Source organism: Acinonyx jubatus, chromosome B3, assembly GCF_027475565.1.
Source record: "Acinonyx jubatus isolate Ajub_Pintada_27869175 chromosome B3, VMU_Ajub_asm_v1.0, whole genome shotgun sequence".
Classification (NCBI taxonomy): Eukaryota; Metazoa; Chordata; class Mammalia; order Carnivora; family Felidae; genus Acinonyx; species Acinonyx jubatus.
Window position 1 is genome coordinate 107065924 of NC_069386.1, and position 14759 is coordinate 107080682.

Consider the following 14759-nt stretch of genomic DNA (forward strand, 5'->3'; position numbering starts at 1 on the left):
TAGGTCAGAACCAGAGGTAAACTTGGTTGGTAGGGGAGCCCTCAATTACATTTTTTTTTAATGCCAAATATTTGATGAGCTTTCAAAATGCTTCCTAATGTTTCATTAAAATCTTAATAGTGGTTATAACAATGTGTTATCTAGATAGATAGATAGATAGATAGATAGATAGATAGATAGATAAACTATTAAAAAGCATCACATGCACACAGAAAACCCATGATGAGGAAGCAACTACTAGCCCTACTTTTCTATTTCTTTTCCTCAGTTGTTCTCTGACCAAGTACCTTCATTCAGATGTAGTACAAGTCATGACCTCATTTAAATAATAATGCAGTGATAACATAAAAGTCAAGGATGAAAGTGAGCTAACTATAAAAGGCTTTGGATACTATCACTGGGGTCCTCTACAATTGTTATGAAATAAGTAAAATGGTCTTTTTCATGGTTACCTCTAGCTCTGTTATCATCAAAGAGAAATAAGATGGTTTGAGCTAAGGATCCCCAGAATGTAATGCTGTAATACCTTGTTTCTTCTTATCTCAATACATTAGCTTCAAAAAAAAATCTCAGAAGGTAGGACAAATAAATCACCTTCAGAAAATTAACATTTTTTTCATTAGAGAAAATTATTTATACTTTCTAAAGCAAATATACATACAAGAGGCCTATTAAATTTGGAAGTAATACAAATTGCCATTCTAAACAAGAAATAGTTCATTTGGATAATGCATTTAATAGTGGTTTGGCCAAGAAGGCAACATCAGTATAATCAATAAAAAGATCTGCATAATCCACTTAAAACTTAGTGGATCAAAAAATAAATTTTAAAAATAAAATCTTTCTGGAGTTTCATCTAAATTCCAATATTAAAATGGAGAAAAAATAATAGAAAAAATCCTGAATGTCTCTTGCTTTCCTTGACTATCATGCATTACCTCTTTAGGTTAAAATTCACTTGGAAAAGAAAGTGTTAGTACCAGTGACCACAACTTGCCTCTTACTTGTTACTGCATTTGGCAATTTACCTTTACAGATGCCTTTCGATTGCTGAAGAAGTAAAGGAAAATTCCACTTGTGATGGGGCACCTTGTGCTTATAACAATTAGGACTTCAACCGCTGTCATTTACTTTGACCTACCATGAAAAATCAGATATTTACTTTTATGTTACAGAGTGACATTTCTGGAAGTTATTTTAATCTCAGGAGCCTTTAAAAGTACATGTCTTGGGGTGCCTGGGTGGCTCAGTCGGTTAAGCGGCCAACTTTGGCTCAGGTCATGATTTCATCATTTGTGGATTCGAGCCCCGTGTCGGGCTCTGCTGACAGCTCAGAGCCTGGAGCCTGCTTCGGATTCTGTGTCTCCCACTCTTTCTGCCCCTCCCCTGCTCACACTCTGTCTGTCTGTCAATACTGAATAAAAAAGCTAGAAAAAATTTTAACAAAAAAATAAAAAATAAAATAAAAGTGCATGTCTTGAAAAACTTGGAATTTGTGGTTGGACCAGATGGCCCTGTCAGTAGTCTATAAAATGAATTTTTCTCTCTAAAGTCTTCCTGCCTGTTTTAGAATTTCACCTTTATCACTTACTGGGGCCCCTGGGTGGCTCAGTCAGGTAAGCATCTGACTTCAGCTCAGGTCATGATCTCACAGTTGGTAAGTTTGAGCCCCACATCAGGCTCTGTGCTGACAGCTCAGAGCCTGGAGCCTGCTTCGGATTCTGTGTTTCCCTCTCTCTCTGCCCCACCCCTGCTTGCACTCTGTCTCTCTCTGTCTCTTGAAAATGAATAAACATTAAGGAAATTTAAAAAAAAACTTTAAAAATAAAAAAGAATTTCACCTTTACCACTTAATAGCTAGGCTATCCTGACAAGTTCCTTATCTGTTACTTCTTAGGATTGTTGCAAAAATTAAATGTGAGATTCAAAATAAAATGTTTAGCACAGCATAAACAGGGAATGAACACTCAATAAATATGAGCCAAATTAACTTATTTAACTTCTAAGCCTGAAGGTAAAGAAACAGATAGATTCTACTCAGTCTTCTCTCATCCTTTGCCTTCATCATTTTCCTGATTCCCAGTCCAAATCTCAATGGTCTTGACCTTCATGAAGCATGCAAACATACTCTCATCATGAAAATCAAGAGATAGAAAATCTCAAGTTAGAATACAGACTAACACTCTTACAACATCTGGCATATAATAGGAATTAAAAAATTCTGGGTCGGTTGAGCATCCAAGTCTTGATTTTGATGCAGGTCATGATCCAAATTCTAGCTCACGTCTCATTTCCCTACATCACATGACTCAAAATTTTAATTATAATGTAGGGCCCATTACAAATTTTAGTACTATCTAAATAAATATGTCAACATAAATGTTTACCTATTTTCTCTTAATTTCTCAAACATTCTCAAACTTCACCGTGCCGTTTAATAAATTTAAATACTCTACAAAGAATGAATTAACTACCTTGCTCTATAGAAGAAGATGATTTGTTTGGTTCTGTGTGTTTGTGCATACCCTCAAGTGTTTTGAAGGACAAGAAAGACATGGTAATAAAACTCCATACATTGTCACTGGCCTTTGGACTTGGATAGGAGATATTTTCTGCCCTCAGTGGATGGCTGAGAACCAATTATTTTACAGAAAATGCTTTGAAGATTAAACTCATTAGTAATACTGAACATTGACACTGTTTAACAACTTGATTTGTGTGATATAATTTTTTTAATAAAGAATGTTCATTTTTTTTAGTGCTTCTCATCTTCGCATACGTTATGACCCCAAACAGATTTTCACTATAACTTTTGGAAATATTATATTACCACATGTGAGAATTATAAATTAAATTGTGATCATTATAAGTTAAATTCCTCCATCATGAAAACAAAGAACAAATTTATAATTATATAAATGTTTATCTTCATTTTTCCAATGTAGAAAAAGACCTAGGGTCAAAGAACAAATTTTATTTTTAAGTCTGATTTTTTTTTAGTAGTTTTGGGGAGAAAAGTTTCAAGAATGGAAAATAAAACCAGCAAAATACAGAGTAAGCATTTTATCCTAACATAAGAAAAGTATATTGGTTTGTAATCTTAAACATACTGAATAACTCACATTGCCAGGAAGAGAATCACTAGCAATGTCATTATTTTTAGCATCTAAATCTCCAGTTCTAGAAATATTCTAAATGAGAAAAGTTGGATAAGACCCAGGAGGTAAAACACTTGTAAATTTGTGGAAAAGTGAATAGATACCTTTGCAGAGAAAATAAAGGGGGGGGGGTGGTGAAGGGCAAATGCCAAAGTAGTACAAATATTAATTAATATTAAGCTTGTGAGCAATGATTGTGTGAAAATAAAGTTTAAGGAAAATATTTTTTTTAAATCTCAGTATTTTTTTTAACATTTATTCATTTTTGAGAGTGAGAGAGAGCATGAGCAGGGGAGGGGCAGAGAGAGAGGGAGACACAGAATCAGAAGCAGGCTTCAGGCTCTGAGCTGTCAGCACAGAGCCTAATGCAGGGCTCTAAGTCATGAACTGGGAGATCATGACCTGAGCCGAAGTCAGATGCTCAGCTGACTGAGCCACCCAGGGACCCCATTAAGGAAAATATTTTATTGAAGATCTAAATTTCACAGAAAAGAGGTATGAAAAGCCCAAAAATGTGTCTCTCTTAATGAGAATAGGTCTGTGGCTTTCCTGTTACAACTGTATTTTCCATAATTCATGTATGGGTACTAGAAACATCTCGTATAAGCACTGTTTTACTTAAAGATGAGAAAACCTGATATTAAAGGAGAATGTATGCAACACAGTATGTTTGAATTTATTACTTGCTCAAGCCCTAGGATTGCATTAGGTTTTATAATTCACATTATTTATTGTTTAAAGAGCTTTTGACATCCACATGTCTCCTTTTGCTTGTCTAGTGATGCGCCAGTGAGAAAAACAAGCTATAACTATAGGAAGGTGTAGGTTATAGTTTTGTTTCTGTTCAAATAACTCTGTTTTCCTCTTTGTAGATTTGTTCTGGAGATGCAATTGCAAATCCCATGAGCTTATGTAGCCTGGCACTACTAACCTATTTAAAACCTGACTCTGTTTTTGTTTGGATTGTGTAGTCCCACATACATCACCTCTTGGTTTGTTTCCCTGAACCAATAAGAAGAACTTTTCTTATAATGTCAACTCAATCTATATCAACCCTCTAAAAAAATCATATATGTCATTCCCCATTTCGAAGAGTTTTTATTATCTGAGCTGCTAACAACATGTAAGTTGTAAGTACAAAGTTTACACCAAGAGAAAGTGGATTGAAAATACTTATTTACATATGTGTAGAATACACATGTAATGCAACTGTGATTTGGAATGCCATGGGCCTATCACAGAGTGGATACAAATATAAGTGTTATCAACTATTTAGCATATAAATAAAAAACATTAGAATGGATAGTAAAAAGTCATGGTTAATAATGAATGTTCCGCATAAATCTTTTAATATTTCTTAAATATATTGGGCATTTATAATGAACCTTTCTTTAACTTGAGAAATTGTGTCTGCTTTCAAAAAAATGCCTAATTCCCATTTTGTTATAACAGTTTTTAAATTCTGATGTAACAGAAAAATTAAAAAACCCTGTAAGAGATCTAAATGTCTCAGTGTGTAAGATGTTTCCCCTTTGTTACTATGTGCTCTTGGTATTTTCTTTACCCAAAGGGTCACCACCAATGGAGTGACTTCAGGCTTGAGTGCATTCTTTAGGATACAAGACTATCTTTGTAGAATGAACAAATGTTAACAAAATGAATCTCATTCTCAAAAATAAAATGTTTACATGTTATAAGTGGCTTCCTAGAGTTACCAATATTACTAATCATGTATTATAACTTTTTAAGTTAGAACACTAATTTAGGTCACAATAACATGAGTATTTTTAAGTGTAATCCAAATGATTTTCCTTTTTTTTTTTTTTTTGACCTTTTTTTTTCCAGTTCAAGATACACATTGAAAAGTCAACTGGTCATTGGAAAGGATTCTTTTACAATTAAGAATTTCATTGTAAGAATATCTGCCCACGTGGAGCCATGTGTCTTAAGTAAGTCATGATTGTTTTTATACAAAACCGAAAGATGAACTGCTCTCTATCTTGAATACTCAACAATTTTTTTTTTACTTTTTCTCACAAGAATGAGAATTTCCGCTGAGCACTATGATTAAATAGAATAAACAAAATCATAATATTTACATGTATTTTTCTCTTCTTTCTCCCTTCTCACAAGACATTCACTCCTTCCATGCTTATTTAATAGTTCTAAATTCCCAGATAATTCTCAAGTCTTTTGCTCACATGCCAATGACTGATAATTATTTAGCCATCAGTGTATTTGCCCACCAACTTCTGACAAGAGACACCTCTTCTAAAACCTAGAAAAAGATTTAGAGAGTCCACCTCAGCTGATCTTCTATGAAAGAAAGAAGCAATTAATAATTTATCTTAATGTGATTTTCGTTTGAGAGGAAGATGATTTGCCACCGACCTAACATCATCTTGCTATAAGAACGGAGCAGTTCTTATCTTCATTTTATTATTTATTGGTGGGGAAATTGAAGCCCAGATACACCAGAGAACAGTTAATTGGCCCGAAGTTACACTACAATTGTGGCAAAGCTAGATTCAGAATCCAAGATGGAGCTCAGATACTAATCCTAGGATGTTTTCCAAAAGATTGTTCTTTCTTCTCTCCCTTGCCATCAAGACCGCAAGAGAAATATTCTTATATGTAACAAAATATGAAAACACAACATTCACATAATTATAAAATATCCATAAAGTTATCCATGTGTGTTATGTACATTCTAGATAAATTGTCTCATTACCTACATAAAATTTTGGAAAAGAGACAGATAAAATAGCTTAAAAGATAAAAATTATACAAGATAGTAGAATTCATTAGGAATATGACACATAATTTCACCAGTACCAACCACTGCACACTTTTAAAAACAGTCACTGCTCTGAGGACTATTTTTTTTAAGTTTTCTAAAAGAATTTAGTAATTTTAAATGGAACAGTAAATGGGCCAGATCTCAGGAGAACAAAATCTCCTTAAATTCATAGAAAGTTGTGATTTGCATTTGGGCTCCAATAGGATGAATTTGCAAAATGGCGTTTTTGTTAGTGGTCATAATTAATATTCTTGTTAGAGCTCTAGGAACTCCAGGAGTATATATTTGTTCTTAAAAGTGGCTTAAAATCCCAAATTTTCAAACTCTCTTGCTCTGGTCTACATAGTTTTTTTCACTGAGCACATAGGACAATTGTACGTATCTGTACAATGTAAGTACAGGTACCTGTACTTCATGTGAGATGAAACTGGTGTCTTAATAAAAATCTTCCATTTTTGATTAAGTATATTTTGAAGTATATGTCTCTCTTCGACATCTATGCCCAAACCATTCGAAGTACTATTTACGTCATTGTGGGACACTAGTAGCTTTGGTATTGTCATCTGCCTTTCGTGTGCCTATTTTCTTTTTATCATAAGCTCTTGTATCTACTAGACCATAGTGCAATAATATCCTAATACAGACTGACAAAACTTGTCCTTATGATGCACAGCTCACATTTCTATTTTTGTTTGGCTTTCGCTATTACATTACAACCACCTGTCCAGGGTACAGCATCTGATCTTATATATTATCATAGAAAAATATTGAAGGTATGTAAGTTGCTTTGAAAAATGTTTGGATTTTCAATACGTATCTATTTACTCCTATTAATACATTGTTCAGAAATATAATAATAAAAATTTTATTCTGGATGCACCGAAAGCATCTATACAGTGTAAGAATAAAACATGCAGTCGTCTGGTCCCCCAAAAGAGAATCTCCTGTCTATGTGCTGGCTGAGGCAACACAGAACATGAATGACTATGTCACGATTGCACTTATTGAAGCAAGTGTTCACCCTTCATTCAAGTCTGAGTAAGTTCACCTGGTAAGAATTGCAGAATCTGGGAACCGAAAAGACTACTCTATATACAGTGTTTGCTGAACACATGCATTTCTGCTGGAAACAGCAGAGTGCATTCAGCACCTCATCATGTCATGCACATAGGGACAGAGGGGACTGGAGAAGAATGCGTGATAACTGCACCATAAACAAGCAGCTGACACATTTTACCCCTTTGTGACAACCTCGAATAGGTCAAAACCACGTTTCTGTCCCACGGATACAAACAATAATATTGTTCGTCGACTGAGTCAATGGCAGAACACAGCAAATATTTGCACCACTAATAGGCAAAGGCGTGGGTTGCAGCTTCAAACTACCCTGCTGTTTTAGTCATTCTGATATACTTTTACACCAATGGTTATTTTTGAAGCACATGGCTAAAGCTTGACCATTTCTGTACTTAGGTTATGCTTACTATTCATTCACCTCTAAAAGCTTAACCAGGCTTGTGTCGTACATGGTTAAATAGAAAATTACCCTGCAATTCAATAAATGTCAGAGGTCAAGAAAAAGGACCCTCCTCGCCATGAAAGCAACTAAGTCTCAATTTCAAGGCTGATTCCTTTTACTGTGATTACCTCATTTTCTTGTGCCTGTGGTAGGTAGATGTCGTAGCATTGCCTGGAGACATGCTCCCCTGCAAACTTCCATGATGAGTAATGGAAGTCGTGGGCACAGAGAAGGGGAAATGGAGCCCCTGGCACATCACATCTGTTCTGAGACTCCTGGATTAAAGAGGCACATCTTGTGGGCATGTGAAGAAGCTCTAATAGATATTCTAAAATATCCCTTGTTTTTATAAGTTACTTGGTTCTGCACTTCTCTGGTCTGATTGTGATAACCTGTCTTTCAGTTCTGGTGGTTTTGTTTGGGGATGCTGAGAGATCGTTAGAAAAGCTCATAAAAATGGCAACAATAGGTCAAAATATCTCCTTTGATTTTGCTGTCATCTGGTGTATATTGTGAATGTATATGTACAGATGGTCCAATAATGTACAGATTCCTGGAATATATTTTCAACGTGATGCAAACAATAACTTCCCTGTTCCCACAATTAGATGTCATGCATGCACCAACTTAAAAGTATGCCTCTTTGATCAACTTCATAACATAGACTTTAGTCAAAAGAAAAAATTCTTCTGGGTTCTTACAAATGAACGTGTATTTTATTCTCAATACATACCACTTAAGGGACTGGCTATACACAACTGTTTGTGACTTTTTTTTTTAGTTGATAATAGGCACTTTCTAGGAAGAGGATTTATAACTCAAAAGACTCTGAAATTCAGTCTTTAGTAACCCCCTTTCATAAATGGATCTGCCTGAGCCACAGCAGTCTACTGTATCAACTCAGCAGAAGTCCTGCAGTAGAACTGTGTGCAAAAAAGCTTTAGAAAATTGTAACCAGAATAAAATTATAGAAAAGCAGTTATCTGAACCGAGCAACTTAACATCTACCTGTTAGTGGTTTTTTGTCACCATGTTTCATGTGTTATCCCTATAAACATTAAGAATCCTGTGTTTCATCTTAAGTTACAGATATGCTACAAAATATTGTCTATCTGCTTACATTCTTTTTTATTTTATGTCATTATAGTTAAAATTTTGATATGAGTACTTAGATGTGTTTTGTTTGTTTCTTTGCTAAGAGCCTTTCAACTTCACCTTTGAACAAGTTTTAAAAGTACAACTTTAGAACACTCATCACATTTGGAAAACCAGCATCGCTAACATGAATTGTTAAAAGGCCCTTTTACCCTGTGGTGCAGTTTTTCTATAATAATATACACTATATTAATAGTTTCGTATTTATGGGGTTGGTAAAATCAGCTTACAAGATGGCAGCTGTTCCCCAAGACGGAGGGAGGAGGGATTTCCTTACATAAGCGTTAATGATTACTATCTAAGTATAGTGTTAAAAAAGGAGAGGTATAGTTGAGCAGAAATGCGATTCATGCACAAAACTCATAGCAATACGTTCTCAGCGTCCCCCACTGCTATCTGATTTAGGCAACAAAACAGTCATTTTGATGGAGCAGACACTGCGTGTTGGGGAAAATAACCTAACACTAAGTTACAGAAAAATATCCTATGAAAAGAGATTATAAAACGGTACCGACGGTCTAAAAGGGCGAACTCTCCCTTGGCATTAATCCAGAATTTTAACTTAACAGAACAGTGAGAAAATGACAGCTCGATATACTCAGCCTGAGATCAAATTTGTCATGGCAACATTGGCAGGTTGGACCCTGATTCTTCAAATATTACATTGCCTTGGTTAGCAAAAATCATACTTTTTTTTGTATTAGAATAGAGATTATAAATAAATGTAAAGTGTGCATGCAGTCAACTGCATAATATACAAGCAATATCTATGTTTTAAATAATCATCTTCTTTGGCAGGCCAGAATCCAGCTGGACATGCAGTATTTACATATCAAAATCCATATGGTTTCATCATATTGAAAGCAAGTGAAAATATATATATGTATATACTGTATATACACATGTATGTATATAGATGTATATACTGTTTTTTAATATATTAACAAATATATATGTATATATATTAAAAGTGGATTTCATCTTTGTCAGATTCAGGTGACTCAGGCCTTGAAACACTAAAAATATCCTGACATGGTATTTGGGAAGGTACTTGGAGTGGCATCTGGGATTTGGGAGAAGAGGTCTGGGGCACGCTTTTTTCTGAGAGTATTTTTAAAATTTCTGCCACCTGCTTTTCCAGGGCAGTCATTCTGCAGCTTAGCAGCTGGATGTCCTCTTTGAGTTCATGTTTGACTTCCTGCAGTGTGGTTTGTAAGGCCTGCTCTGGGATGGGATAAAAGGGGTGCTTGGCATCAGCCTGAATAGGGCTGTGCTCCAGCGGACTTCGGGCCTCCCCGGCCTTATCCAAACGAAGGTCACTTTTTGTAATCCCACTGTCACAAGAATCTGTTTTCCTTAATGGGTTTTTGGTAACGCTGTTCTCTGAATCGCTGCCCTTGGGGTCCTCTGACAATAGCCCCATGGACTCCGCTTTCGTGACGTTATTCCAGTCTTCCTTTTTCTCCTCATGGGAGCCCATGTTATTCTTGAGTCGCAGCCATCCTTTCCCATTTCCGTTCTTCATCCTTATGGGGCTGTTGACTTTGAGACATTTGGGGTCAGCACCGCCGTTAGGCTTGAGTTCCATGGCGTCGCGGTTGTTTTGCTTGAGGGACTCACTGGTTTTCACGTAGGCCAGTGATGTCTGGATGGGGGTGATCTGTGACACGGTGACCACACTGGTGCCCGTGATGGAAGCTCCGTTCTGTAAGGAGCGGCTTTCTACCTGGAGCTGGTTGCGCTCGGGGTCGCTCTGTGTTGACCCCTGATTCCGCAGCTCCTTCTGTTGCTTGAACTTCTGGAAGAGCTTTCGGACGGGGTGGTCCACGGGAATGCTGAGGGTGACCTCATTCTTCTGCCGGAGGCGCTCCTCTTCCTCTTTCTTCACGTCACTGATTTTTCGGAAAATGATCTGTGGAGGGGGAGAGACGTTCAGAACATGATTATGAAAATAGACGAGCTTGCAGTTGCGTGCCAGGATGCTGGATGAACTTTCTTTTACTGAGGAAACCCTCCAACACAAGATAAGGTCATTTCTGAAGGGGAAAAAAAATACCCCAGTGCCATTTCTTTAACAGATGCGATACACTTAAGACTCAACATAGGAGCACTGACTAAGCTTACTTAGCTTATTTAGTCCACTCCCTTGCATACGGAAGGGGGAATGTAATAGCTGAATAGAGATGCCTGCTGTTTAGTTTATACTCCCATTTAATAGAAAATAGGTAAATATATATGTTAGTCTATTATATGTGTGTATGCATACGCGTGTAAGGAACTATATTAAATTTCCTTACAATGCATTATTATTTTTTGTATGTTTCCTTTCATATGTGAATATATTCAAGACCATTTTTAATAACATCCTCTGCTTAGGGGGTCAAATTATGAGTTCTAGGCTGTATAAAAGTACCAAAACATTAGTTTACTAGCATAGCACCTATGTGGGGTGAGAGGAGGGATTAAATTTATTTATGTGGCTCCAGAGGGAAAGAACTAGGATCTGTAAGTAAAGTTCCTGAGAGACAAATACCAATTCAATACAGACTTCATTTCAAACTGCTATCTATTCACAGAATAAACTGCCTTGAACACTCGTGAACCTCAGCACCACTAAAATATCCAAACAGAAGTAAGGATGTTGTCTATGTAATACTGTCACCGGTGGGAGATTGGACTCTTCAGATTTCAGTATTCTTAAAATTTGTTTTTCATTGTTAGTATTCATTTTTCCCTTATCATTATTCCAACCTACATACAGAATCTTCTTACCTTTTGAAGTATTATAAACAATTTTAGCGTAAAGTGTTTCTCCCACTCAGACTTCAGTTGGTTGCCTCAGACCTAAGTATCATTAACCTTTTTCTGTGCATATTTCCAGAAGGTTTTTTTTATTAAGTTTTTAAATTCCAGTATAGTCAATGTAAAATGTTCTGTTAGTTTCAGGTGTACAGTGTAGTGACTCAGCAATTGTATACATTGCTCAGTCATCATGACTAGCGCCCTCCTTAATCCCCATCACTTATTTCCTCCATCCCCTACCCACCTCCCCTCTGGGAACTATCTGTTTGTTCTCTGTAGTTAAAGTCGGTTTCTAGGTTCGTCTCTCTCTGTCTCTCTCTTTTCCTTTGTTTTGTTTCTTAAATTCCACATATGAGTGAAACCATATGGTATTTGTCTTTCTCTGACTGACTTATTTTGCTTTATACTCTCTAGCTCCATCCATGTTGTTGCAAATGGCAAGATTTCATGCTTTTTTTTATGGCAGAATAATATTTTACTGTATAGATATATCACATCTTTATCCATTCATCAGTCGATGGACACTTGGGCTGCTTTCATAATTTGGCTATTGTAAATAATGCTGCAATAAACAGGGGTGCATGTATCCTTTGAATTAGTTTTTTTTGTATTTTGAGGTAAATTTTAAATATAGAATTAAATACATAGTTAATGTGCTATTTGATAGGTAACCACAAATAAGTTAGCATAAATTTCATTTAAAATGTCTTCCAAAAATAATACTGGGAAGAATGTGTAACTCCATCAAGAGAAGTAAAAATGGTCACCTGTAAGAAATTACCACTTATATTAGAATTAGAAGTGAATTTAATGAGTGTGAGATTTTTTGTTCAGGTTCCTTCCGAAGAACAAAATAACTGCAGATGAGGTCTGTAAGAAAAATCCAGAAGGGAGTTATAATAGATACAGTGCTCTCAGAATCAGACAATTTTATGGGGCTGGCAAAATTACTTACCTCATCACCCTCTCTCATTAACTTATTGGTTAGATTAGAGATCTATGTGAAGTACACGGCATATAGTAGACACTCAAAATATTCTGGTTATATCCATTGAACTCTCATAAAATCCTGTATATTTGAAACCATTTCCATTACCACTTGAAGCTTCCAGAGTAACATACAAACATTGATTTATACTAGAAACCAATACTACTGATGGTCACTGTGAACAGAAAAGTCAGGGAGATAGAATTCTCTAAGAGCATACTTTCTAAATTGAAATTGATGCACTAGATACAGCTTATCAAGTGGTAATAATCTGTATTTTAAAGTAAATATTCTCTAAATTCAATAACTGTCTATAAAGACCAGTATATCTTTCCCTCTCTCGTGGCACATGAAATTGGGTCTTTTTGAATGATGTAATACTAATCTGAAAGCCTGACATCAAAGCTCTCGCAGTTTAATTGAAAGTTTTTCAAAGGGTTGACATATTTCTTATGCTCCCTAAGTAAACAGAGCTTATGCTGACCCTTCAAGATACTAACACTCTTTAGGATGAGATAGATCCAAACATGGAAACACAAATACCACATTCTGATTTCATCCCATTTCATTGAAAATGTGCTGAATTTCATTTCAGGAACTGACATGGGACAAATGTGAATGACTGGCCACATCCTCCTTCCCACTCAACTCTGATCTTTTGGTTTGTTTTTATAAAGGTAATTCCTTAGCCTTTAGCCATAGCCTTCATGCAATGTAATAACTGAGAGTCACCTTCACATTTGCAATAAAAAGATCTACTTCAGACTCTCAACGAGGGAAGGGAGGTAAATCGCACATGAGGATGTTAGATGAAATACAGGGCCTCCATGCAGTATTTGGGACACACTAACACTGAAAAGTCATACATCATTTATCTGAATGGGACATATTGACGTTTTAAAACATACTCATTGTTTACCTGAAATTTAAATTTAACTGCATGCCCTGTGCTTTTTTTTGCTGAATTCAGCAACGCTATTGATATGTAATAGACAAAAACATTACTATCTCTGTAGTGTCCATGTGTACTGCTGTGTGAAATTCACAGTTTTTAGAAATTACAATGAAATATTTGGTGTCCCTGGAACTGAGAATCTGGTGGCATCTTATTTGTTGGCTGTATGTTTTAAAATTTCAATATGATGGCTAATGATTGCTTACGATTATTGTGTGCTTAGCAAGTTTAGAATGCTTAGTGATTTAAGCCCATGTAAAACATCAACAAAATAAGCCTTTTGCAGCTTCCCTGACCACCAGCTGGCCCCTCCACACAAACCGAGGACAGAGTGTCTGGACTCCTACTGTTAATCTGAGAACAGAGACTCTAAATGCCAAACTACGTTGTACAAAGAGAGTCCTGTCACAGAGCCAGGCTGCTGGTCTGCATCAGGGGACAAATGAGATAGAACAAGGTTGTGGATCTTGCCACTATGAACATATAAAAGAAACTGAGAAAGAATAGAGGTTTGGGATATTAGCATCTGAAGTGCTGCACGTTGCTCCTTTCCCTCCATCCCCCCCCCCCCACTCCAGGGAGATAGGAGAGGACAAGGAACTAGACATAGGCCCTTGAGCTTTAGGGGCACTTGGAAACATTGAGATAGGCCTTAACTTCTCCGCTGGAGTTTGCAGAGCAGCAGGACCCACACGTTCGCTCTCTGGAGCCAACCAACATGCTGGAAAAAAGCATACACCCTCTTTGTTTCTGCCCATGCTTCTGTGTGCCTGGATGGGCATGGCTAGGATCCCGGTGGGCCCGGGAACTAGAGTAGGTAGACGACTGTTATCTCAGCCCCATGGAAGCCAGATGAGGTGAAGATACTCCATGAGGTGGGAGAAGTTACAGCACTCTGTAGAACACTTGCTGCCAGGACCTTTCAGACCATTAAATATGCCACACAATAAATAGTGCCCAGTAGTTGGGTGTGGCCAGCTGACAAGGCCAACGCTCTGAGGAGTGACCACAAGCCCGCCAGATCTCACAGACAAGCCCTGGGTGCTGAAGTGGAGCCCCCTACCCTTTGCATCAGGCCCACAGGCAATCATGAGCCCAGGGAAAGTAGAAACAGGTGCAGAAGGAAGGCTGGGAAGAGAGGGTCATGAGGAAATTTCTTACCCAAGCTACAGAATTTGAGCTGGAATCAAACTCAAAACAGTAATACTTGGATTTGATCAACTACTTAACCATAATCAGGCTTTTAAGCCAGAGGTAACTTTATTTTCCTTAAGTTTATTTCTTTATTTTGAGAGGGAGAGACAGAGACCACGAGTGGGGTAGGGGCAGAAGGAGAAGGAGTGAGGATTCCAAGCAGGAATTCTCTGATAGTGCAGAGAGAA

General features: G+C 36.8%; 1 protein-coding gene and 1 long non-coding RNA gene across 2 annotated transcripts in view; one reads left to right on the top strand and one right to left on the bottom strand.

Moving 5' to 3' along the window:
• The window catches only part of LOC128316052 (uncharacterized), a 110887-nt gene extending 106210 nt beyond the window's left edge, over positions 1–4677 (top strand). Inside the window, exon 3 of the long non-coding RNA XR_008299449.1 lies at positions 4031–4677. This is a non-coding gene — a long non-coding RNA (uncharacterized LOC128316052). The remainder of the gene's footprint in view (positions 1–4030) is intronic.
• The window catches only part of KCNH5 (potassium voltage-gated channel subfamily H member 5), a 297554-nt gene continuing 287112 nt past the window's right edge, over positions 4318–14759 (bottom strand). Inside the window, exon 11 of the mRNA XM_015068125.3 lies at positions 4318–10544. Within this exon, the coding sequence (XP_014923611.1) occupies positions 9597–10544 (948 nt within the window). The 3' untranslated portion in view covers positions 4318–9596. The remainder of the gene's footprint in view (positions 10545–14759) is intronic.